Source organism: Bos javanicus, chromosome 26 (assembly GCF_032452875.1).
Source record: "Bos javanicus breed banteng chromosome 26, ARS-OSU_banteng_1.0, whole genome shotgun sequence".
In the NCBI taxonomy this organism is placed as follows: Eukaryota; Metazoa; Chordata; class Mammalia; order Artiodactyla; family Bovidae; genus Bos; species Bos javanicus.
Genome location: NC_083893.1, coordinates 13,549,950 through 13,577,128, shown reverse-complemented (window position 1 = coordinate 13,577,128; position 27,179 = coordinate 13,549,950). Strand labels below are relative to the sequence as shown.

The 27,179-nt window shown below is 39.6% G+C and overlaps 1 protein-coding gene across 1 annotated transcript in view; it reads right to left on the bottom strand.

Annotated features, from left to right (window-relative positions):
* BTAF1 (B-TFIID TATA-box binding protein associated factor 1) overlaps positions 1-17,522 on the bottom strand; it is an 87,852-nt gene extending 70,330 nt beyond the window's left edge. The window contains exons 1-2 of the mRNA XM_061402793.1: positions 17,200-17,522; positions 3,706-3,829 (exon numbers count right to left, since the gene is read on the bottom strand). Coding sequence (XP_061258777.1) covers positions 3,706-3,829; positions 17,200-17,213 — 138 coding nt within the window. The 5' untranslated portion in view covers positions 17,214-17,522. The remainder of the gene's footprint in view (positions 1-3,705; positions 3,830-17,199) is intronic.
* Between the last annotated feature and the right edge of the window lie 9,657 nt (positions 17,523-27,179).

Sequence of the window (27,179 nt, the reverse complement as noted above, 5' to 3'; positions counted from 1 at the left end):
GCATTCTTGCCTGGAGAACCCCAGGGACAGTAGCCTGGCAGGCTACAGTCCACTGGGTTGCAAAAAGCTGCACACGACTGAAGTGACTTAGCACACACAATATGACAGAACCTTGAAAATAACATTTAAGTGAAAAAACAATCACAAAATACCACATATTTAATATAAAATGTTCAAAACAGGCAAGTCTATAAACAGAGTAGATTAGTGGTTGCCTAGGACTGAGTATGGGGAGAAGGCAATGGCACCCCACTCCAGTACTCTTGCCTGGCAAATCCCATGGACGGAGGAGCCTGGTAGGCTGCAGTCCATGGGGTCCCTAAGAGTCAGACACGACTGAGTGACTTCACTTTCACTTTCCACTTTCATGCATTGGAGAAGGAAATGGCAACCCACTCCCGTGTTCTTGCCTGGAGAATCCCATGGACAGAGAAGCCTGGTAGGCTGCAGTCCGTGGGGTCGCACAGAGTCGGACACGACTGAAGCGACTTGGCGGCGGCAGGACTGAGTATGGAAGGGAGAGTGATAGTGAGTGATGGGTAATAGGCATGAGGTTTCTTTTGAGGGAGACAAAAATGTTTCAGGGCTTCCCCAATGGCTCAGTGGTTAAGAACCTGCCTGTAAAGCAGGAGCCACGGGTTTAGCCCCTGGGTAGGGAAGATCCCCTGGAGGAGGGTATGGTAACCCACTCCAGTATTCTTGCCTGGAGAATCCAAGGGAAAGAGCACCCTGGTGGGCTACAGTCCATAGGGTTGCCAAGAGTAGGACATGACTGAAGTGACTTAGCACACAAAAACGTTTTAAAATTAGATCGTGGTGATAGTTGCATGTATCTGTGGATATACTAAAAATCACTGAATTGCACCCTTTATCTGGATGAATTACAAGGTATATAAAATCTATTCAATAAAGCTATTTTTCACAAAAATAAAACCGAAGGCAACAGGAAAACACTGAGGGCAGAGAGGGGATAGGAGATGAGTAAAGTGCTAAAAAAAAAAAAAAACTTTGCCTCTTTTAGAATTATCTGATGGCAGTCATATGGTGGGGTCTGAGTTAAGGACAGAACTCACTTGGAAGGCTGGAAACTTTTTCTCAGTTCAGCAGAGGTTAGTCTGATTCATTGTTTCCAGTCTCAGTTCATTCAGTCCTCCATCTCTTCCCTTGGGATGAGAAGAAATGGGTGCCTCTCTATCCCCACATCTAACACATGAGTAGAATACTATCAAATGTGCATCTTTCTTCAATCTGAGAACATGGAACCTGTAGGTGTCAAATCACTCTCTCTGCATCTACGTCTTGGTTAGAAAGTTCTGATAGTATCTAAGTGAGGAGTGTGCTGGACAGAGAGTTGCTGTTCACCCCCATAAAGAAACAATAGAGGGCAGATTTGTGTAGGATGACAAGGGCTTAGAATTCCTACTCACAGGAATCAGTTCAGTTCAGTTCAGTCGCTCAGTCGTGTCCGACTCTTTGCGACCCCATGAATCACAGCACGCCAGGCCTCCCTGTCCATCACCAACTCTCGGAGTTCACTCAGACTCATGTCCATAGAGTCAGTGATGCCATCCAGCCATCTCATCCTCTGTCGTCCCCTTCTCCTCCTGCCCCCAATCCCTCCCAGCATCAGAGTCTTTTCCAATGAGTCAACTCTTCGCATGAGGTGGCCAAAGTACTGGAGTTTCAGCTTTAGCATCATTCCCTCCAAAGAAATCCCAGGGCTGATCTCCTTCAGAACGCACTGGTTGGATCTCCTTGCAGTCCAAGGCACTCTCAAGAGTCTTCTCCAACACCACACTTCAAAAGCATCAATTCTTCGGCACTCAGCCTTCTTCACAGTCCAACTGTCACATCCATACATGACCACAGGAAAAACCATAGCCTTGACTAGACAGACTTTGGTTGGCAAAGTAATATCTCTGCTTTTGAATATGCTATCTAGGTTGGTCATAACTTTCCTTCCAAGGAGCAAGCGTCTTTTAATTTCATGGCTGCAATTACCATCTGCAGTGATTTTGGAGCCCAAAAAAATAAAATCTGACACTGTTTCCCCATCTATTTCCCATGAAGTGATGGGACCAGATGCCATGATCTTCGTTTTCTGAATCTTGAGCTTTAAGCCAACTTTTTCACTCTCCACTTTCACTTTCATCTAGAGGCTTTTGAGTTCCTCTTCACTTTCTGCCATAAGGGTGGTGTCATCTGCATATCTGAAGTTATTGATATTTCTCCCAGCAATCTTGATTCCAGCTTGTGTTTCTTCCAGTCCAGCGTTTCTCATGATGTACTCTGCATATAAGTTAAATAAGCAGAGTGACAATACACAGCCTTGACGTACTCCTTTTCCTATTTGGAACCAGTCTGTTGTTCCATGTCCAGTTCTAACTGTTGCTTCCTGACCTGCATACAGGTTTCTCAAGAGGCAGGTCAGGTGGTCTGGTATTCCCATCTCTTTCAGAATTCTCCACAGTTTATTCTGATCCACACAGTCAAAGGCTTTGGCATAGTCAATAAAGCAGAAATAGATGCTTTTCTGGAACTCTCTTGCTTTTTCCATGATCCAGCGGATGTTGGCAATTTGATCTCTGGTTCCTCTGCCTTTTCTAAAACCAGCTTGAACATCAGGAAGTTCACGGTTCACATATTGCTGAAGCTTGGCCTGGAGAATTTTGAGCATTACTGTACTAGCGTGTGAGATGAGTGCAACTGTGCGGTAGTTTGAGCATTCTTTGGCATTGCCTTTCTTTGGGACTGGAATGAAAACTGACCTTTTCCAGTCCCTGATTCATAGGAATCAGGGAGGGACAAATCAGAACTAGAGAAGGAGATAAAGACTGGTGGGAACAGAGGTATCTTGGGTCTTCCAGTATTTGGGTTATCATATTGCTTCCCATCCCATCTGCTATCCACTGCTCCCACTCCCACTAAACACACATACCAAGCATTCCTGTTTTTATTTTGCATGCCAGAGAATTAAATACATGGAATTTGCTGCTTACTATCCCTGAGTTGGGAAGATCCCCTGGAGTAGGAAATGGTAACCTGCTCCAGTATTCTTGCCTGGAAAATTCCACAGACAGAGGAGCCTAGTGGGCTGCAGTCCATGGGGTCACAAAGAGTCGGATATGACTGAGCAGAGCACATCATACAGTCACAATTCTACAAGCCCACAGGAATCAGTAAAAATAAAGCAACTGCTTAGGGAAAGAACATGGGCTAGGATTGTGAAAACACTTATCCACCCAAGGAGAAAGCCTCCACTTTCAAAGAGCTAATAACTAAGAATGTAATGACAAGTAGCTTCTCATGTATTTCTACCATTACCCATGAGTACTCATCCATTTGAAGACTGTCAAGTGATGTAATTATTAGCTGCTAAGAACAAGTTAGACCACTAACAAACTAGATTAACAACTTAGTTCATTACCACATTGGATCAGATTCAAATTTGTACCACAGGCCAAAGGTTCTTTATTGTCAAATCCCTTTGACAATAAAACTTGACATAAAAAACAAAGTACTTTAAACCTTATGACAAAAAAATAGTAAAAAATTTTTAAATATTTGGGAAAATACTGGACTTATTTAATGAATTTGAAGACCACAAACTGTCACTAATAAGACAACTTCCTTCTCTTTTATGTTTTTACCCATGGATAAATTTCTACAACTGTATTATACTAAAAGAGAAAAAAGAGTGCTTACTTTAGATAATAGATTATTCAGTTCATGGGGATGAAGCTTCACCACTTCTCCAAGTTGCTGTGCAGCAGCTTTTCTGGTAACTGGAGTAGTGCCAGTATCCAGCAAGATAAAAAGACGGTCAAGCCTAAAATAATAAAAATGTAATGATTATTCTGAAATGTTTCCTCATATATGTTTGAGTCAATAAATGTACATATTCAACATCTATGAAGAAAGAGCTATGGCAGAGCTGTAGGAGATAAACTAATCTACTCCTAAGGAACTTGCTATGGAGGTGGAGTGAGTGGGTAAGGCAAGTACACAAATAATTAGATTATAGGGTATAATACAGGAATTGTACATGCATATACATGTCCAATAAGCACGTGTCAGAAAAGGAGAAAGTCCTCTGAGAAGATGGAATGGAAGCAATAAATACTATATCCCCAACTGTATAATACTAAAAGGGCTTTCTAAAAGAAATGGTGTATGAGTTGGACCTTAATGGTAGCAAAAAAAACTCAATACTGGTGAAAGTGAGGCAGTAAAAGGGAAAAAGGGGAGAAACATCTGGAAGAGGGAATAAGAAACAGCAGTAAGACAAAGGAGGCTATATTTAGAGAAGTGAGTAACACAGTCTGGTTGTAATTCGGGGTACACTTAAGAGAATAGTAGAAGATGTAGCTACAAAAGCAGCTAGACAGACCTATTGTGGAGACCCTTGAATTATAGCTCAGCCATGAAAGACTCCGATCAGGAAAGACATGGGGGCTTCCCTGGTGACTCAGTGGTAAAGAACCTGCCTGCCAATGCAGGAGACAGGGGTTCCATCCCTGATCTGGCAAGACCCCACATGCTGAGGAGAAACGAAGCCCATGAGCCACGACTACTGAGCCTGTGCTTTGGCGCCAGGGAGTTGCAACTGCTGAGTCCACACGCTCCAACTACTGAAGCCCTTGTGCCCTACGGCCCTGGTTCCACAGCAAAAGAAATCACCACAACGAGAAGCCCACGCGCCGCAGCAAGAAGCCTGCACACCACAACTAGAGAGGAGCCCCTGCTCACTCATCCAGAGAAAAGCCCACTCAGAAAGGAAGACCCATCACAGCCAAAAACAAAGAAAATTATTTTTCAAAAAAGAAAGTCATGGGACTGGAGCTATGCTTCAGGAAGGTTAGTCTTGCAGCAGGGTGAAGCATGAAGTAAAAAGAAAACTTTTATGAGAACTTTTAGACCTGAACTACAATCATGGTTACAAGACTAGAAAGAAGTTGGGGAAAATGCTGCACAATTACCATGGTAATGTCAAGGAAATGAAAAGATTCTAAGACTCTGAATCTTAGAAATGAAGATGTCATTAAAGAAATGGGAAGAACTAGTGGAGGAAATGTTTCTGAGGAAAGATGACAAGTTTATTAATGGCCGGGTCAGGAAAGCTAGGGGAAAGCAAAAAGAACAGTTGGAATAGAGATCTGATATTCAAAAGAAAGTTAAGATGAAAGGTATACAGATAAATGAGTCATTTGTATAGACGTGACAGAATGGCAAGAAGATCTCTGAGGAAACAGTTTGTAAAAGACAAACACCATTATGGGCCAGAGCCACAGCACCACGATTCAAATCCCAGCTCTGACATTTATCCAATAGATACGTTGCAATAAAATCACAATGTCTTACACCTGGAATAAGTGGGGGGAAATGGAAAACTGTGTCACTTTGTTTCTGGGATACAGGAAAATCCTAAGATTTAAAACAGAGAAAGAAACCAGTAATTACTACCAGCTGTCCATGTGTCATATAGGTCTAGCCCTTCCACCACAGTATTAATCAGGTTCAATGAAGCAAATGGATACCACAGGGAAAGAAAGGAAGGCAGTCTCATATACAGAATAAATGGGTATTCATACAAGATGAAGGATGAAAAGGGGCAAGGTGATATTGTGCCCCAATCCTATATGAGGGGAGATTTCGAGAACAAACCTTTAAATCTCATCTAATGAGGAAGAGAAAGCAAGCAAGGTCCCAAAGTTAAGCATGAATATTAATAAACTGAAAAGAGGCTCATCTTTTACCTCTGGGATTATTTTTCTTTTACAAAGAGCTAAAAAATTAGAAAGCAAAGCTCTAAAATCCCTTTATAACAAAATATAGGGGTCACATGAAATAAGCAGGGTCTTTTCTTCTTTTGGAGGGGGTTGTTGCTGTTTAGTCATTGAGTCCGACTCTTCTAACCCTATGAACCGTACAACTGCTGGGTTCCTCTGTCCATGCAATTTTCCAGAAAGAATTCTGGAATGGTCTTTTCCTTCTCCAGGGGATCTTCCCAACGCAGGTATTGAACTCACATCTTTTCCTGCATTGGCAGCAGATTCTCTACCAATGAGCCACTTGGGAAGCTCTCTGGAGGGGGCAGTATTTATCAAACTAGCCAGTCACTAATAAACACAAAATCATTGTAACTAGTAAAAAAATATATATAAAGATACACACACACACACACACACACACACACATATATATATACACAACTGGGCTTCCCTTGTGGCTCAGCTGGTAAAGAATCCGCCTGCAATGCAGAAGACCCGAGTTCAATCCCTGGGTTGGGAAGATCCCCTGGAGAAGGGAAAGGCACTCCAATATTTTGGCCTGGAGAATTCCATGGAGTGTACAGTCCATGAGGTCACAAAGAGTCAGACATGACTGAGCAACTTTCACATACATGCAACCAAAATAGGTCTTTTTCAGTCAAGAAGGCTAAGGGTACCATGAAAACTTTTCAACTGACTCAAAATAAAACACTAAGAGGCAAGGTTCAGATTTTACAGTTAAGGGTATTACGGAGGCCATATTGTAAACAAAATATGAGGTAATTAAAGCCAGTGACATAAAGAAAAAAAGTAATACAACACAATTTTTGCTTCCTATATACTGAATGGCACACAGAGTGATTATAAAGAAATTAATTCCGAAAAAAACACTGCATAGACACACCCCACCTTCTGACGTAATATTTCTCCTTATCCATCCAAGGCTGCCTAAATACTTGCCTTCACCCATTTACTCTTCAGGCTTTGCGACAGGATTTGGTGAAGGATGACTCAGAAATAATGAGGCAGAAGGGAGGAAAAAATCTTCTGACAGTGGTTTTCATAAAATTCTAACACTAAGTCAGATCCCAAATCCTTTTCCCATAAAACTACCTCCTTCATACATCCCATACATAACTCTAGAATGCTCTTTGATGTATTTTCATCTTTATAACTGATTGTGATGTTAAAGCTACTGAAACTGTCTCTGAAACTTCACAACAAATATATGCCTATTGCCAGGACTGATTTTGAATGCCTCTGCTCAATGAAAAGAAATGTTCAAAAAGAAAATTTAATATCTATGAACAATTTTCTATCAAGGCAAATAAATATTCATTTTAAATCTATATTCTATGCCAAGCAAAATTATCAAAAATTAAATGTTTTATTATAAAAATTATGTCTTAAGTCATATTTATGCAACAACGGACTTATATCTGTATACGATGCATGTATTCTTTATAATAATATAAACTGTATGTGTACAGTTTACATAAATCCAGGACCTTCCTACAGGAAAAGTTGCAAAATGGTAGAACTAGACTGGAAGTTAGGAGATCTTTAAAAGTATTACTTTTGTCACTTGTTAGAAGGCTTAGAGAAGAAACCGACTTAACTTCACTTAACCTCTTATTTTACAGAGTAAAACTAGATTGAGTCATATTTCATAGCCTCACATCACTGCAACTGTTTATAGTTTTTTTCCCCCTTATATACCATGTTTGTCATATCTTTGATTGCAAACTTCCTTAGACTGCACCTCTGGATAGATTTCAACTACTGGATCAGCCAAAAAGTTCATTTGAGTTTTTCTGTATCATCTTACAGAAAAACTGAAACTTTTTAACCAGCCCAATACTTCATAACTCCTTTTCAGTGATGGAGTTCCGCTTTTGTGATGAAAAGCAAAAGCTGGCTGCAAAATGAATACTCTAAGGAAGTGACAATACTAACCTATTTGTAAGTCTATGTATAAATAGTTAAATTGAGTTTTCCAAGTCCCCCCCCACAATCATTTCCACTTTCCTCAAGTCCCAATTGCCATTACCTATTCCTTAAAAATGAATGGACTGAGTAGATCCCTAGGTTATTAGAATACAAACTATCTCATCTCACTTATTACCTTTAAGGGTCTTTATACTCATCCTTTCAATTTCAGATGAAGAGACAGTCCTTGTTTTTCTTCAAGACTTGCATAATGTCTCACCATTTTCTTGATACCATCTCCTTCTACCCTCATTCAATTATCCTTTCTCGAATATCTTACATCACTGCCTTATTAATCTACTCCCTTCTGTCTTCAAATATACAGAGGTCCATCTTTAATAAGATAAACCGCTTGACCTCCATCTTCTAGAACACTCTTTCTGCTGCCAAGCATCTTGAACAAGTGTTTAAAATCACTTCTTTTATCTTCTCACCACATATATTTTAATCCCTATAAATCAAGTTTCTATCCTTCTCTGCTACTGAAATAGCACACCTGAAGGTCACCAAGGAACTTCTAAGCTCTAAAACCAATGGCTTTGTTTTTTGTAAATCCAATTTTCATGATTCTTCTGTGACATCTGATTTCAGTACTACCCCACTCATAAAATACTTTCCTTCCTAAGTTTTCAAAACATTCTATTACCCTGTTCTTTTCTGATCTCTTAATTCTTTCCATCGTTTCCCTATTCTTAACACTCTTAATAAGAACATTCTCCCAAATTCAATCCCTGGCTGTCCATCTCTCATCAGTTTCTCCTATAGGAAACTGTAATTTGTTTAAACTATAACACAGAACAAATAATCCCCAAATCTAGCCCATGTGGGAGCTCAAGTGCAAACTCTCAACTGCCTGATGAGCAAAACTCCATACTAATAAGATCTCAATGCTAAGTTTACTTCCTAGAACACCCTGTGATCAAATTATTACCTTATTCTAAAACTTTCAATGGCTCACCCTTACCTACCAGGTAGTAATCAAAAACAAGAAAGTATCTCCCAAACAAAGGCCATTTTGGTTTCCACAACTTTGTCTACTGTTTCTTCTACTTGGAATGTCTTCTCTTGGTCCAATTCTTCAGCTCATTCCCACCCATTCAGACTCAGTTCAAGTTCTTTACTTTCTTGACACCATCTCATGGACTACTACACAATTACATCCTCTTCTAAAATCCACAGGGATTCTCATTTTGGTATTTATTATGCATTTTTGTGTCTTTACATTAATTTGTCACATGTTGTCTTATGCTTATTAGGCTTCACCTTCTTCAATGATTCTTTTTGTCCCCCACAATATTGCGCAAAGTGTCTCTGCACAGAATTCAAATATTTGTTGAGTACCTGGTATTTACTGTAATTAAAATTATAAAGAAAAATCCAAGTTTTTTGGGGACAGGTTGAAGCACCATTTTTAAACAGAGAGTACTATATATTTTTTTGCTTCCTTTGAGAAATATCCTTAATCTGTCATAGCTATACTACACAAAAACAAGTTATAAAAATAACAGAAGTGATGCTAAAGCAATGTTTCAGTAAGTAAAAAGATGAGTACAGCAGTACTTTAGCAATCTGAACATCAGGCAGTTATGGCTGCTGCAAAGAGCAAGCTGAAAACGACTGGGCAGTAGGCACTGTATTCCTTCAATAATTTCTACCCTTCCTAAACCTTCCTTGAGTCCTCTGTGGACATACTCCTGCCCAAAGACCTTCTACTCCTCTAACTTAATGCTGAATTTGCCTCACAACCCCACAGTTCCTTCTGCCTCTCCTTTCTTCAAAGCCTTATACCCCAACACCATGTCATGTCACCTCCGCTCCCTCACCAGTCAACTGCCCTGAGGGCAGATCAGCTCATCCTCGCATCCAATTCCAGACCTGTCTATTCTCACCTCTCCCACCTTGTGATAGTCAGATTTGACTCCCTGAATAGAAGAATGGGGACACTAGAATGCTTCTTTGGTGCTCTTGACTCAAAGCCCCTTTTGGACTTTTTCATTCTTCTCTCCAGGATAACAGATTAGATGCCACACAAAAGGAACAACAAAGGGATAAGCAGACCGGGATCTCACAAGAGGGCAATGTGACCTATTACACCAGGATAGCAAACTATGAGGCAAGCAGGGTAAGCACGGGTCAGGACACAAAGGAAAAGACTGGTTTAATGAACAGGTAGGGGAGAGGGAAAGGGTATGAGACAGAGCCAGTATTATGCTGGAGGGCAGACAGGACCCTTGATGAAGGAGAGGTCTGAAGGAAGCCAGGTGATCAAAAGAAAAAGAAAGTTAAAAGAAGGGCTGACTGAGGGAACACAGTACTTACCACAATACTTCTTTTGGCTAAAGCTTATGTAGCGTAACAGCTAACAGTAAAAAATGCTACTCTTCATTCTTCAAAGGATAGACAAATGGAGGAAAAAGAGGTAATAGATGTCAAGCTGAACAGAAGATACCAGAGACTGTAGAAGAATAAATTAAATAAAACATGGTGCAACTACATTTGACAGTATCCACTGATGACATTAAAAAACAACAATCATGGCATCTGGTCCCATCATTTCATGGCAAATAGATGGGGAAACAATGGAAACAGTGACACATTTATTTTCTTGGGCTCCAAAATCACTGCAGATGGCAACTGCAGCCATGAAATTAAAAGACGCTTGCTCCTTGGAAGAAAATCTATGACAAACCTAGACAGTGTATTAAAAAGCAGAGACATCATTTTGAAACAAAAGTCTGTATAGTCAAAGCTATGGTTTTTCCAGTAGTTATGTATGGATGTGAGAGTTAGACCCTAAAGAAGGTTGAGCATCAAAGAATTGATAATTCTGAATTGTAGTGTTGGAGAAGACTCTTGAGAGTCCCTTGGATTGCAAGATCAAACCAGTCAATCCTAAAGGAAATCAGTCCTGAATATTCATTGGAAGGACTGATGTTGAAGCTGAAGCTCCAATACTTTGGCCACCTGATGCAAAGAGCCAACTCATTAGAAAACACCCTGATGCTGAGAAAGATTGAAGGCAGGAAGAGAAGGGGACTAAAGAGGACACGATGGTTGGACGGCATCACCGATGTAATGGACATAAGTTTGAGCAAGCTCAGGGAGATGGTGAAGGACAGGGAAGCCTGGCATGGTGCAGTCCATGGGGTCACAAAGAATCGGACAAGACTGTGCAACTGAACAACAACAATTGGTTATGAATCTATTGATGATGATAATCTGGCCCATTTTCAATTGGATTTTAATTCAGAGAAATAACTATAAAAGACATGATCCATGTTTATTTTATAAACCTGTGATTTCAGAAAACTGCTCTAAAGACTGCCTAGAGGGAAGAGGGAATGAGAAGATAGGTGTGTGGGATTAAGAGACACAAACTACTATATATAAAACAAATAAGCAACAAGGATGCACTGTACTGCACAGGGAAAGACAGCCATTATTTTATTGTAACTTTAAATGATATATATAAAATATTGAATTGCTATGTTATATCCTTGAAACTAATACAATATTGAAAATTAATTATGCTGCTGCTGCTGCTAAGTCACTTCAGTCGTGTCCGACTCTGTGTGACCCCATAGACGGCAGCCCATCAGGCTCCACCGTCCCTGGGATTCTCCAGGCAAGAACACTGGAGTGGGTTGCCATTTCCTTCTCTAACACATGAAAGTGAAAAGTGAAAGTGAAGTTGCTCAGTCGTGTCCAACTCCTAGCGACCCCATGGACTGCAGTCCAAGAGGCTCCTCCGTCCATGGGATTTTCCAGGCAAGAGTCCTGGAGTGGGGTGCCATTGCCTTCTCCGAAAATTAATTATACTTCAAATTAAAACACAAAATGTGGTTTAAAAAAACTGGCTGTTAGGAAAGTACATGGAGTTTGTAGAGGTTATGCTAGCAACTATAATTTAACTTCTCTTCAGCTGTTTGTATTATCATAATTCAAAAAGAATATAAAAAGAAATAATATGCACGCTGAACTATAAAAATGTCCTAGACTACTACTTCAACACCAATAAACAAATATATATTGCATTTCCGCTATTTGAGGATGGAAAAAGAAAGTGTTTAAAATATAACATTTGCAATCTATTTCCAATCTCAGTATTCTCTGAATACATTTAATCACTCTAAAAAAATTATGGAAGGTCAACTGAGACAATACGTCAGAGATGGCTTTGTAATTATAACTAAAAGGGAATGTTCAGTCAAGTTTGTCCAATTTGTCATGCATTTTTTACATTTACTATGTGAAGCTCTTCTTTTCTGTGTTACTTAGGGAATAAGAACATAAATATCTGGTATCAACACTATGCTTAGTCCTACATAACATCATTAAGCAAGGAAGTTATGATCAAAAGAAATGTCTTTTAAGAAATTGCCTAGACTGATGTTTTAAAATGTATGCCTTCAAGTTCCTACTGTGGGTTACTTGAAACTATGTTAATGCTAGAAGAAAGTAGATTAATTTGAAGTGCCACAAAGAACACTGGGAACAGATATGAAGATGTGAAACAACACCAAAGCCAGATGCCAGGGCAGGTGTGTGTCATTTACATTCCCCCGCCCACCCACCCCCAGAACAGGAACTCCATGAGAATGGGAAATCCATTTTTATTCTCTGCTGTATCTCCAGCACCTGGAACACAGAAAGCACTCTGTAAATACTTATTAAATAAGTGCTGAAAAGGACAGCCAAGGTGCATTATTTCCTTCAGGACACTTTTTTTCCCCTAACCTCTGCCTCTTGTATGACTTTATCTTAAACATAAAAATCTAGATTTTTCAGGGGGAAAAAAATGTTTAGTGGATTAAAACTTCATTTGAAAGTGCACATTTTAAAATGGTTAAAATGGTGAATTATTAGGTGGATACTACTTTGAGAAACAGACTAAAGAAACAGGGAGGAATTTAACCAAAGGGATTAAAATGGATACACTTATATAATGCCTCCTCTACCTTTCCTAGCTTTTGGTCCCCATTTTTAAAGTACAAAATATTCAATATATTACAATTTACAACAGTGTCTTCTGTCAATCTTATAATGGATAGAAATTAGTAATAATGGAGGAATAGGCCTAACAAACAAACAACACCTGTGCTCTCCCACAGGTAAGATCATATTAGCCTTTTCTCTGTCAAGAGCAAGGACCCCCCACATCAAGAAACTTCCCTTTACTGTGCAGAATAGGTCACTGAAACAATGTTTCTCTGAAGCATCAGCAGTGTTGACAAAGAATTAACACAACAGAGCAAAGTTCTGCTCACATGTAGCAATTTGTTTCTTCCATAAGAGGGTATGTTCAGAATCTTTTCTGAACACAGCATCATTTTTAAACTCCAAAGATGTGCCTCACAGACTTAAGGTATGGCTTCTAAAACAGTCAAGTCATAACTTTTAGACATGACCTTTATAGCAGAGATCAGTCTAAATTATATTTTTACATTCTCTGTATATGATCAAGGAAAAACTAAATTCATAATAGCTAATCGATGCATAACAACAACCAACTGTGGTATAAACAGGCAAAGTTATCAAAAATAATCTTTTAAAAAATTAAGCTGTGGAACCCAACATTGTTACATATTCACCCACCACCTTCTGTAATGAACATAACTTTTAACAATCCCTCTAACATTACCTTTACTGTTGGTGGCTCAACTTCAATTAGTGACAGATGATACAGGGAGAGAGGTTTACAGAACAACACAGTATTCAAATATTTAATAACTATGATTTAAATTGCTTGCAAACAACACTGAAAGCCTGTAATATATACTAATTTGTTGGTTTTTTTTTTTTTTTTTTGCTGAGATTGATGTTATGAGAGCAAGTCAAGTAGCTAGTGAGTGAGTTTGGCTGACTTTCCAGCATTCACTTATTAAGGGCAACATTGTTCTTTCACATGTGTATACTCTTTTACTAGAGGTCTAAAAGAGTCATACATTTTCAGTAGTAGTTCACTGCATTTTATGGGAGAACTTCAAATGCTATCATTGTATTTGCAATTTTAGAGTCACAAAGATTTGTAGGGTTTTTTGAGGGGTGGGGTAGGTGTTTGTGGCAAGATTTAACTCACCCATAGGGGATCAAGAGTTGACCATACATTTTACCATTTGCTACATTCTTATAATTCAAAGTACTACATTAAAACTAAGCCTTTATAAAGGCTAAGTGTGGGACTTCCCTGGTGGTCCAGCAGTTATGAATCTGACTGCCAATACTGAGGACACGAGTTCCATCTTGGGTCTGAGAAGATTCCAGATGCCCTGGAGCCATCTAAGCACGTGGGCCGCAACAAGAGAAGCCACTGCAATAAGAAGCCTGCACACCACAACTAGAGAAAGGCTGCTTGCAGCAACGAAGATCCAATGCAGCCGAAAATAAAATGAATAATAATTTTTAAAAAACTAAGTGGAGTCTAAAAATTTTGATTACAGAAAATGCAGTTACATTATATCCAATTTGCATTATAAAAGACCATGCTATCACAGAATTGTACTAGACTATAAATTTATAAAACTAGTTCTGACGATATTTATTGTTTTTTAAATTATACTTCTGGTCAATATTCAAAACTATAATGAAAGTTTTTCTCTCTTAGGGAAACCTGTAAAACTCAGAAGCACTTCCTGAAAAACACCAGAAATACTCTACAAAAGTTACAGAAAAATCATGACAGGAATTAAACAAGAAAACAATCACCCATTTTTAAAAAAGTGTATTGAGCACCTATGAGAAAAGGCACTCTCCTAGGGAAAGAAGGAGTAAAGACATTCACTTCTCTCACAGAGCTGATGTTAACTCAAGCAAGAAAGTGAACAATTAAACAATCACAAAGTATGATAAATATGACTGGCAAGACAATATCTCACCAGCTGAGATGAAGTAATACCAGAGAAGGCTTCCCAAACAAAGTGACACATGTATAGGCTTAGGGTTTAGATCTAAAAACTAAGGTTGGGTAGGAGGAGAATGTAGGAATTAATGTTCCAGAGATTAAGGTAGGAATTAATGTTTTATAGACTAGGAGGTGAAAAAGAACAAAGATTCAGAATGAAGAGGGGGAGAGAGAGAGACTCAACAACTTGACAAGATGAAGCTTAAAATGGTAAAGCAGGAACCAGATCACAAATGATCTGGTAAGATGTGTTTGTTACAAAATTTGTCCTTTATCTTAAGGCAACAGAAAACTAAATGGTTTTAAACAGGAAAAAAAAAAAAAAGGCTACATTAAAATTAACATTAGCAAAGAAGCAAAGAATAAATTAGAAAGAGATACCAATGGAGGCAGGAAGAGCAGAATGGCTGCTGTGACAGGTGTCTTGGATTAGAGATGATGGTGGTATGGAGTAGGACTGTGATAAATGGCGTGGGAAGAAAAGATTGGCCAGAGAAAGATTAGAAATGTAGAACCGACAAGATTGGATCTGGGGACTGGCTAGACTGGGGGAAAGGAAGGGAGGGCAAAGTCAAATATTATTCCTGGATCTTTGGATCTGGATTTCTGAACTTAACATTTCCCTCCTATTGGAAATATTTAAAGGTTATAAAAACATTACCATTTCTTTTCAGTCACACACTGATACAAACAGTGCAAAAAATATTTTAGATTTGATTCTCACAAATGATTTTTATCTTTTCAACCATTTTCAACCTGTTCTACAATAAAATATTAAAATGCGTCTGTATGTATGTGTATGTGGTTATTCATGTCAGACTCTTTGCGACCCATGGACTATAGTCCGCCAGGCACCTCGTATCCATAGGGATTCTGCAGGCAAGAATACTGGAATGCATTGCCATGCTCTCTTCCAGGGGATCTTCTCAACTCAGAGATCAAACCCAGGTCTCCTGCATTGTAAGCAGATTCTTTACTGTCTGAGCCATGAGGGACACGCAAATGAGTCTGTATTTCACACCAAGAAGAGAAAGGAAATTTAGTTCATAAACATGTGTGCTCAGTGCATGGCGAAGGTCAGTTTAAAATTAAAGTCTGTTATTCAAAGTGAATCCTCATATGAAAAAGTCAAGGACTGGTAGTATCCCCAAATCAGAAAGTGTCTCAAAAGTGTTTTCCATGAACCTACTGTATTATCAAAATAAGCCCAGGACTAGCTCTTTTATAAAACTATGACAAGTTTTCTTTTTAAAGTAGAATTTAACAGAATTTTGGCAAGCTAAATTAAAAAAGATCTACGGAAAAAAAGAGCACCATCCTTTGAAATCCAATGTCAAGTACAAAAAGCAGCTGCTTTGAAAACTCATTCATTCAGAAATGTAGGTGCCCTAAGCTTCTGTAAATAGATTTGCATTAGTCAAGCAGATTAGGTGCTCTTTAAACTTTCATTTTTTTATTTTATACATCACAAAATAAGAATTTCCTCACACTGAATGGAATCAAGTAATCTATGAAATAAAAATTAGATGCCCCCTATTACAGGTACCTCACAACCCCTCACACTCAACTCTACTGGGTTTCTCCCACACACTTTCTCATCAGTTATCTAGGGAATCTATGAGGTATGGGTTATCCTTTTGCTTGCAAAATAGGAATCTGTTCAATTAACTCTGAAAAATGAACAAAAACTATGTTTTCTGAACTGTCATCATTTTTCCCTTTCAGTCTATATGGTAGAAGGACCCATTTCTCATGAAAACTAACAAACTTGGTGAACCCTTCTGTCTTCTATCAGAGGGTCTACCCCCTATTTACACATATCAATGTCCACTAACGTCAAGGCTCTGACAAAATGTACTCCCCACCCCAGTCTCTCATATTGGAGAAAAAGACTTTCCTGCTACCCATACAAAGAAATGTCTTGCTGGTCTCCCTATAGTCTCCTATACTTTCCTAACGAGGGGCCATCACTTTAAAATAATTTAAGATTCGTGATACATCTTTCACGCCTTGGTTAAAGAAGATGATACTAATACAATAATTTGCTAAAGATTACAAAGCTGACGACTGAATGTGTACTGCCAAACAAAACGAAAAATTATAATGTAAGAAAGAAGCACTCAGGAAAAAACATATCCCTAAAGCCGTAAACACAAATTTTAACATAATTAGAAGGTCACTTAGATAACTGTAACTCAAAGTCTCCCCGACTTCGTCAGTTACTACCAAGTTTTCCCGTGAAATGGAGGTTAGGGATCGGCCTTAGAATACTAAGAAAGCGAAAAGATTCTCCTAGCACTGAAAGAGGGAAGAGAAACCAGAGAAGAGAAACATGGTGAGGAAAGAGAAAAACTAGCTCTAACGTGCCAAACGGTCTATTCAGCAAGAAAAAGACATTCCTCCACGGGTTACTTACGTGGAGTAACCCGAGTCCAAAGCCCCGCTGACTGAGGGGCGAACTGCGGAGTCTAGGCAGGAAGGCGCCCGAGCCCAGTGACAATGGGAACCTCCTGTTAGCTCTGGAGGAATTAGACCCACCTGGAGACCGCCATGGCCGGACGCCGGCGGTTCGGAGCTCCCCGCGAGCGACGAGCCGCGCAGCCGAGGCGCTAGTTTCCAGAGAGCGGAGCGGCGCAGGCCCAGGCCGCGGAACAGAGGGGAGCGGCCGGTGCGGCGCGGAACGTCCCGGCGCGGGCCCTCGGGCATCTGCCCTGCCGCCTACCCGAGCTCTTCCCCGCCGCGACCCGGAAGCAGGGGGTCTCAGACAGCGGCGGAGGCGGCAGTGCTCCGACCCGCACGACTTCAAACCGGGTGCCCCCAGCCCCGCTCTTTGCTGACGCAGGCGTCGGCACGCCGGACTGAGCGTCAGCGCGCCGGAAGTGACGTCAGCTCACCGCGAGGTGCTCCGCTCTGCTGTTGAGCCGAAGGAGTACGAGCCGCTGCGGCCTGGTGGCACGAGCTGCCAAAAGGCTGTTTGTGCTCTTCCGGAGGGGGTCGTTAAGTCTTCAAGGACTTCATTTTTATAGAAAGAAAAAAGTCGATCTAGCCGAGACTCTCAGAGTTCAAAACCTTTACTTCTAATTCTTCATCGCCCCGATTCTCACCTCACCAGACTGCTCGTAGAGAAAACAGAATCCACAGGTCCATAAGATGCTCTAGTCCAGATGGCGATCCCAGTGGGAGGGTGAAATCCACAAAGGTGTGCAACGGCAGTGAAGACACGGCTCAAATGTTTGCCATGTAACCGCCGTATGTTCTGCATAGGTATTAGAGGGAAGAACTGCCAACCATTTTGCAAAGTTTGGTATCTTAATTGTTGAGGTTGTTGGTGACATCACTTTCTCAACCGTGTTTGAGAACTGTCGGCAGTTTGTGTCTTTTTTGCTGTGTAGCTGTTCAGTCTCTTGTTAGGTTTTCAAACGTTCTCTGTCACCTAGTGCATGCCTTTTCACCTTAAACTTGATTTTTATGATAGTAGTCAAAGTAGTATTTCTCCAGCTTCTTCAGTTGACCCCATCTTAAAGGCCTCCAGCAGATGAATCTTCAAGAAACACTGCTTTCATCGAGTCACTCCTTTGCTTATAAAACTTGTCCATTGGCTTGTCATTACCTGAAGAAGCTTTGCCTCAGCCCCTGAGTCTTTTTCATCCATAAAATAAAGACTAATGAGAAGTACTATAGAAATAAAATGAGGTCATGCGGCTAGAAGAGCTTCCAAGAGTTTATAAAGTGTAAAGGGAAAGAAATTTAAAAACCTATGTGCTATACATTTGGCATGCATTATCTCATATAATTTGTAGGCTAATCCTGTAAAGTAAGTTTTAATCTTCATTTTATAGGTTAGAAAACTAAGCTTAGGAAGGTTAAGAAATTTGCCCAAGAGCCAAGCTACTAGTAATATATACTGTTCATTCTAAAACAAATACTAATTTGGCCCCTGTTCTATGCCAAACACTGTTAGGCACTATTTATACTATTAGGCAAAAACTGATGTTTAAATGCCTTTATATTTCACCAGCTCCTCCCACCTGCCTTCTCAGTTCATGTACCACCACTGAAACTAACAAGCAGGTACATTTACTGATCATACACTACATTAATTTATTCAGCCAAAATTAAGTACCTACCACATGCTAAAGTCTATTATAGAGATTAGGATTTCACAAGAAACCAAAACAGATAAGGTGCCCACTGTAGTTGAACTTACATTCTAATGGAAGGAAAGAGAGTAAACAAGTAAATGAGAAAATATCATGTTTATATGCTATGAAAAACAGAATGATAGGATAGAGAGCATGATTAGAGACTCCAAACTGGGTAATTAGGGAAAAACCAAGGAGGAGCTTAATCTGAGGCCTGACTAACAGGAGGGAGTCTTCCAGGTAGGGGATACATCTCAGGTAAAAACCTAAAAGAAGCTGGCTATCTTGGAGAACAAGATGGGAGAGGTAGAAAGGCGCCATTGTAAGGAATTTGGATTTTCGTCTAGCAGTAGTGAAGTAGGAGGTAGAAAGGCCCAGGTTAGACATTTACAACTGGCCTCCTGTTTGCATCTCATGGGGTATGAAGAAGTGGGTTTCAGACTGGATACTTAAAACTAGCCTCTTCTTTACATTTCCTGAGACAAGATAGAGGGGCTCTAGTTGAGGAATTTACAATCAGCCTCTTCTTTGCCCTCCAAAATGGAAGTAACAACAGAAACAGGGTAAATAACCAGTCTTTCTCTCTTGTAAATACCTTAAGGTAATAGTCGTGGCAATTAAAGTGAAGTTAAGTAGCTCAGTCGTGTCCTACTCTTTGCGACCCCATGGACTGTAGCACACCAGGCTCCTCCCTCCATGGGATTCTCCAGGCAAGAGTACTGGAGTGGGTTGCCATTTTCTTCTCCAGGGGATCTTCCCGACCCAGGGGGTCGAACCCAGGTCTCCCACATTCCAGGCAGACGCTTTAACCTCTGAGCCAAGTCGTGGCAATAGTCAAGGTAATAATCATGGCAAGGACAGTTCAGTTCAGTCGCTCAGTTGTGTCCAACTCTGTGACCCCATGGACTGCAGCAAGCCAGGCTTCCGTGTCCATCAACACCTCCCAGAGCTTGCTCAAACTTATGTCCATCGAGTTGGTGATGCCATCCAACCATCTCATCCTCTGTTGTCCCCTTCTCCTCCTGCCTTCAATCTTTCCCAGCATCAGGGTCTTTTCCAAGGAGTCAGTTCTTCACATCAAGTGGCCAAAGTACTGGAATTTTAGCTTCAGCAACAGTCCTTCCAATGAACATTCAGAACTGATTTCCTTTAGGATTGACTGGTTTGATCTTGCAGTCCAAGGGACTCTCAAGAGTCTTCTCCAACACCACAGTTCAAAAGCCTCAATTCTTTGGTGCTCGGCTTTCTTTATAGTCCAACTCTCACATCCATACATGACTATTGGAAAAACCGTAGCTTTGACTATATGGACCTTTGTCAGCAAAGTAACGTCTCTGCTTTTTAGTATGCTGTCTAGGTTAGTCATAACTTTCTTCGAAGGAGCAAGCATCTTTTAATTTCATGGATCAGTCACCATCTGCAGTGATTTTGAAGTCCAAGAAAATAAAGTCTGTCACTGTTTCCATTGTTTCCCCATTTGCCATGAAGTGATGGGACCGGATGCCATGATCTTAGTTTTTTGAATGTTGTTTTAAGCCAGCTTTTTCACTCTCCTCTTTCACTTTGATCAAGAGGCTCTTTAGTTCTTTGCTTTCTGCCCTAAGGGTTGTGTCATCTGCATATCTGAGGTTATTGATATTTCTGGCAATCTTGATTCCAGCTTGTGCTTCATTCAGCCCATGGCAAGGACAAACAAGGACAAAACCCTGTTTGAGTAAAGGATTAAGGGATCTCCATTCCCCCATTTTGGGGACAAGGGAGACACTACATATGTGCAGAAAGGCTCACTGGGGTCAAAAGTCAGGGGATAATTCCAGGCCATAATGAGTCTTGCTCCTCCCAGAAGCCTGCACTTTGAGGACCATCTTGGCTGAGGGGTGCATGCACACCTCAGGGGAAGGTCCTGAGACAGATTAACCCATGGGGTGTGGGGGAACAAAGCAAGATGATTGGCCTGAAGGAAGACAAAGACCTGGAAAACTGTCCCCTAAAGGATTTAAACTTCCCAAAGGCACGAATCTGAGTTTGCCCATACTTTTCTTTTCAAATAAACTTTTTACTTACTCTTTATCTTCTGCCTTCTTGCCTGAATTCATTCTTTATTAGGCAGGCAAGGACTAGGGGCTCTAGCCCTAACTGCTGGCCCCTGTGGTCCAGTGGTTAGGACTCCCAGTCTGGGAAACTAAGATCTTGCTTCCAGCTACTGCTCGCTCAAGCTGCCAATTACTGCTGCATGCATTTGAAATCAATAGGAAGTCATAGGAGGGTTTTAAGCATGGGAGTAAAATGATCTGATACGCATTAAAAAAAAACCCTTAGTCTTTAATATCCAAGAGGTAATTAGATACGATATGTAGTTCTAAACGTGTTACAGACTGGTAAGGCATAGTGTAATAAATATACTGAAGTCAGAATAGCTTGTTTTTAAATCCTTCCTCACCGCATTTAATAGTTGTGTGTCCAGGGAAGTTGTATAACCTTTCTAAGCTTCAACTGCTTCTTCTGGAAAATGGGGACAATAATAGCACCTTATAGGGTTGTTCAGTTCAGTCACTCAGTCGTGTCTAATTCTTTGCGACCCCATGGACAGCAGCACGCCAGGCCTCCCTGTCCATTACCAACTCCCGGAGTTCACTCAAACTCATGTTCATTGAGTCAGTGATGCCATCCAACCATCTCATCCTCTGTCCCCTTCTCCTCCTGTCTTCAGTTTTTCCCAACATCAAGGTCTTTTCAAATGAGTCAGTTCTTCACATCAGGTGGCCAAAGTATTGGGGTTTCAGCTTCAGTATCAGTCCTTCCAGACCCAGGACTGATCTCCTTTAGGATGGACTGGTTGGATCTCCTTGCAGTCCAAGGGACTCTCAAGAGTCTTCTCCAACACCACAGTTCAAAAGCATCAATCCTTCAGAGCTCAGATTTCTTTATGGTCCAACTCTCACATCCATGCATGACTACTTGAAAAACCATAGCCTTGACTAGATGGACCTTTGTTGGCAAAGCAATGTCTCTGCTTTTTAATATTCTGTTTAGGTTGGTCATAACTTTCCTTCCAAGGAGTAAGCGTCTTTTAATTTCATGGATGCAGTCTGCAGTGACACTGTTTCCATTGTTTCCCCATCTATTTGCCATGAAGTGATGGGACTGGATGCCATGATCTTCGTTTTCTGAATGTTGAGCTTTAAGCCAACTTTTTCACTCTCCTCTTTCACATCCATCAAAAGGCTCTTTACTTCTTCTTCACTTTCTGCCATAAGGGTGGTGTCATCTGCCAATATCTGAGGTTATTGGCCAAGGTTTAAAGGAAATAATGAATATAAAGCATTTAGTTCAGTTCAGTTCAGTCGCTCAGTTGTGTCCGACTCTTTGCGACCCCATGAATCGCAGCACGCCAGGCCTCCCTGTCCATCACCATCTCCCGGAGTTCACAAGTGACTATAACTTTAAGCACTCAAAAATGTTATTAACTCCATTGAGTAAATTTTTTGTTAACTATGCAACCTTAAGCAAATGACTTAAATTCTATGTCTCAATTTCCTCAGCTGTGAAATGGGGATAAAAGTAGTACTAGTACACAACCTTTGGGGTTTGGTGGCTCAGTGGTAAAGAATCTGTGTTCCAAGGCAGGAGTTGCAGGTTCGATCCCTGGGTCGGGAAGATCCCCTAGAAAAGGAAATGGCAACCCACTCCATTATCTTGCCTGGGAAACCCATGGACAGAGGAGCCTGGTGGCCTACAAGTCCACAGGGTTGCAAAAAAACATGACTTAGCAGCAACTAAACAACAACAACACAACCTTTATCTGAGACCTTGGTTAAATGGTTTTCTGAATTTAGAATGTTTTAGATTTTGAAAAGTAATCCAATGCATATACCTTGTCACACCCCAAAAGCTTCTAGGGCCACACCCAATAGTCAAGTACATTTACAGTTCTGCAGCAAAATGTATGAATAGCCATACTAAGAGGACTAAAGAAGAGACTCTATATAGCTGCATGGCAGGGACTTTCCTGGTGGGCCAGTGGGTAAGACCCTGTGCTTCCAATGCAGAGGGCATGGGTTCCATGGGGAACTAAAATCTCACATCTCACATGCCATAAGGAACAGCCAAAACGGATATAAATAGAAAATATCTTTAAAAAACAACAACAACATAAATAAATAGCTGCATGGAAGTTTAGGTCAGGTTTCGCTCCCAGATGAATTTTTTAAAAGTATCATATTCATGCGTTTTTCAATTCCAGAATTGTAAATAATGGATCATGAACCTGTACTTTATAAAGTAGTTGTAAGGATCAAATGAGTTGATACGTGATATGCTTAAAAAAATACTAAGTGGTAAATAAATTTTAGCTATTATTTTTTTTTTTTATCACCAGAAAGGTGGCTTTGAAGATCAATGGCAAAAGAACTATTAAATAAAGAATGTTGGACCATTGGCTCTCCATGTGGAGGAGAAAATCAAATCCCTACTTCATTATCATATCCCCAAGTAAATCTTAGATGGATTAAGGTTCTGAAATTGAAAGCACAACTTGGAAACTATTAGGAGGCTATGTTGAATATTTTTACTTCAGGGTAGAAAAGGATTTCTTAATGCACAAAAAATACTTAACAATCAGGAAAAAAAAAAAAAACACCATAAACTTGAACTGACTAAACTGTAAAACTTGTATATTGCAAAAGAAAAGTATCCAAGGGAAGGGGGAGGAAGACTGGCTTTCCTTGAATCTCTTTTAAGATCAGGGAAAAACTTTCCCAGAAGCTGACTGCAAACATGAACAAAGTATACAGAATTGTGTCACACCTAAAACTAAACCAACCTCCGGCAACGGGGACGGAATTATCCTTAGACCATCCAGGAGATGAGAGTGGAGTCAGCTTCCCCTGAGATAACAGCTCTATTGGAAAGATGAGCTGGAAAATGGCTCCTTTGCTACCAGGTGTCATACATCCAAAGAGAAGAGGGAAACGGAGGGGTGCTTGTTTCAAGAAAGCAGAAAACTTCCACCAATTCTTAATAGAATTATATCTCATGACCAGAACTGTCTTATATGGCCACCATGACTTCAGGGAATTCTAGTAAGATAGTGGAATGATACTTCCATAAACTTTATACTTCCCATATGATCAAAGAGACTTTGATATGAATATTAGAGTATAAAGTGTCCAGTTGTATTATTTAGACTATTATGTCAAAGTCATTAGATTTACAATTACATTGTTGTCTCATGCTAAAAACAAAAATATATTTTAAATAGATTAATAGGTTAAATTTTCAAAATAAAAATTTAATATATAAAACACATAAATACTAAATTTTATGCATAAAATAGCAAATGAAAGGTGATATGGATGAGAACTATGCCTTTCTGTAGTCAAGTGAGAGAAGAGCAATTGTGAATGGAGGTGGAAAATGACAACCTGCACAGCACCCAACCACAGGCCTAGACCCAGGACTGCTCGAAATAAACATATGGAGGAAAGCACACATATGGAGGATAAAGATCTTGAAATTGAGTTCTAAAAATATCAACTTAGATGGGGAACACATGTATACCTGTGGCGGATTCATTTTGACATTTGGCAAAACTAATACAATTATGTAAAGTTTAAAAATAAAATAAAATTAAAAAAAAATAAAAATAAAAATATCAACTTAGGCCTAAAGACTTCTTGAAAAGTTTTTGGTATTCTCAGGAGTACACACACTGCAGTTTAAAGATCACCACTCTAGGGAACACTCCTGTCCACAAGATCTTGTTCACTGCAGCATTATTTATTCAGAAAACCTGTGTTCTAAATCACTTCAATCGTGTCCAACTCTTTGCAATCCTATGGACTGTAGCCCGTCAGGCTCCTCTGTCCATGGGATTCTCCAGGCAAGTATACTGGTTGCCATACCCTCCTCCAGGGGATCTTCCCAACTTAGGGATCGAACCCTCATCTCTTATGTCTCCTGCACTGGCGCGAGCGCCACCTGCGAAGCCCATACTTGGCAGAGTGGTATCCAAATCATTTGGAAAGGTAATGTGCTTTGAACGTCTCATTAATTATCACCAGGCAATTGTTTTGACTTTTGAGGGACACATATGCTGCTTCCAAGAGTCTCCTCTGCTTCTTTTCTTTCTTCATCCTCCTAATACAGTCTGTACATCTTGTCAAGAAAGATTTACAGTAAGCAGAGTCTGTTGCATAAAACTGTATTGATAATAATATCCATGGAAATGACCTAAATGTCCATCAGCAGAGTGATGGCTAAATTGCATGGGATATAGTTGTATGACTGGATACCAAGAACAGCAATTAGATAACCAGATCTGCATATACCAGTATGGACAAAGCTTAAAACCATAAGCTGAATTTTAAAAAGCATGCTGCAGAACATTTACACTATCATATGATTTCTATAAATTCTAAAAACTATATTTACAAAGCTACACTGTATTTTCAAATTATGAATTATTTCCAACATACAGAAAAATACAGCAAATAAATCCCCATATGTACACACTGCTCAAGTTGAACAAATGTTAATATTTTACCATATTTGCGTCAAATAAATTTTCAAGAAACTAAAGGTGTGACTGAGGTCTTTTATGCCCTTTCTAATCACATTCCCCTCCCTACCTTCCCAGAAATGACTGTTACTGTCAAGTTTGTGTGCATACTTCCTGCCCATGTTTTTGTAATTTTGCCACATATATGTATACCCATTAACAATAAAAGTATAATTTATAAGCTTGCTTTCATTAATTAACATTGTTTCCAAGATTGATTGCATCATGTAAAAACCCATAGCTTATTCATTTCTCCACTGATTGACATTTAGGTTTTTCCAATTTTTCATTATTATAAATGAAGACACAACGACTGTACTTGACATTAGTTTTACATACATGCATAGACAAGTATAAAATTTTTACAAGTGGATTGTAAGAATACACTCCAAACTTACGATAAGATGCTGATTACCCCTGGGTGGAAGTAGGGTGGGGAGCAAAATGAAATTTGTGACGGGTAATGGAAATGTAAGAATTACATGACCTTTGTTTCCTTTAAAAATATGTAACACAAATCTGAAAAGATACTAATATACATTAATTTTAACTATAGGAATGATAGTTTTAATGGTAATTTCAAAATAGTTTCATTTTCTATTTCTATTTTTTCCAACATTTATCATGGAATTTTTTAAAAAATACAGAAAAGTTGAAGAAAATTATGCAGTCAACACTCATATAACTGCCACCTAGATTCTACAATTCTACTATATTTGCTTTCTCATATAACTCTAATACTCATTTCTGTCTATTCATATCATCCATATTAATTTTTTACATGTTTGAAAATAAGTTGCAAATATATTTCACCCCTAAACACTTCAGCATGGATATAAACAATTTGGGTTTAATAATTGTTTAGAAGCTTGGGGTTGTTCTTTGGTAAATTTTTCATACAATGAAATATACAAATCTTAAATGTAACCCAAGCCTCTATCAAGATATAGTGTATTGCAAAAACCCCTAGAAGTTTTTTTTTTTAATCCCTTCCTGGTCAATACAAGCCTCACTCATGCCCTAGAGGCAGCCCTGTTCTGATCTTTTTCCACCATTGATTAGTTTTGCTTGTTCTTGAAATTTATATAGATGCAGAACTTAAAATAGATATGGTGGCTCAGCCGGTAAAGAATGTGCCTGCAATTTGGGAAACATGGGTTCGATCCCTGGGTTGGGAAGATCCCCTGGAGAAGGCAAAGGCTACCCACTCCAGTATCCTGACCTGGAGAATTCCACGGACTGTGCAGTCCATGGTGTCACAAAGAGTCAGACACGACTGAGCAACTTTCACTTTTAATGTGGGCTCTTTTGTGTTTGGCTTCATTTGCTCAACATTATAGTTTTGAGATTAATCTGCTTAAAAATACCTTTTGTGTATCAAAGGATACTATGAACAGAGTAGAAATGCAAGCCACAAAATGGGAGAAAATATTTGCATAGTGTATCTATAAGAGGTTAATATCTAGAATATATAAGGAACTTCTACAACTCAATAACAACAAAAAACAATCTGATTGAGAAACAAAGGATTTGAATAGACATTTCTACAAAGAAGATACACACAGATGGCCAAGAAGCACATGGAAAGATGCTCAACATCACAATCATCAGAGAAATGTAAATTAAAATTACTTCACTCCCAGCAGAGTGGCTATTATAAAACACACATGCAAACACACACAAGATAACAAACAAAAAAAGTAAATAACAAGTATTGGAAAAGATTTTGGAGAAATTGGGACCTTTGTGCCCTGTTGGTTGGAATGTAAAATGGTGCAGCCACTATAGGAAACAGTTCAGAGTTTCCTAAAAAAAAA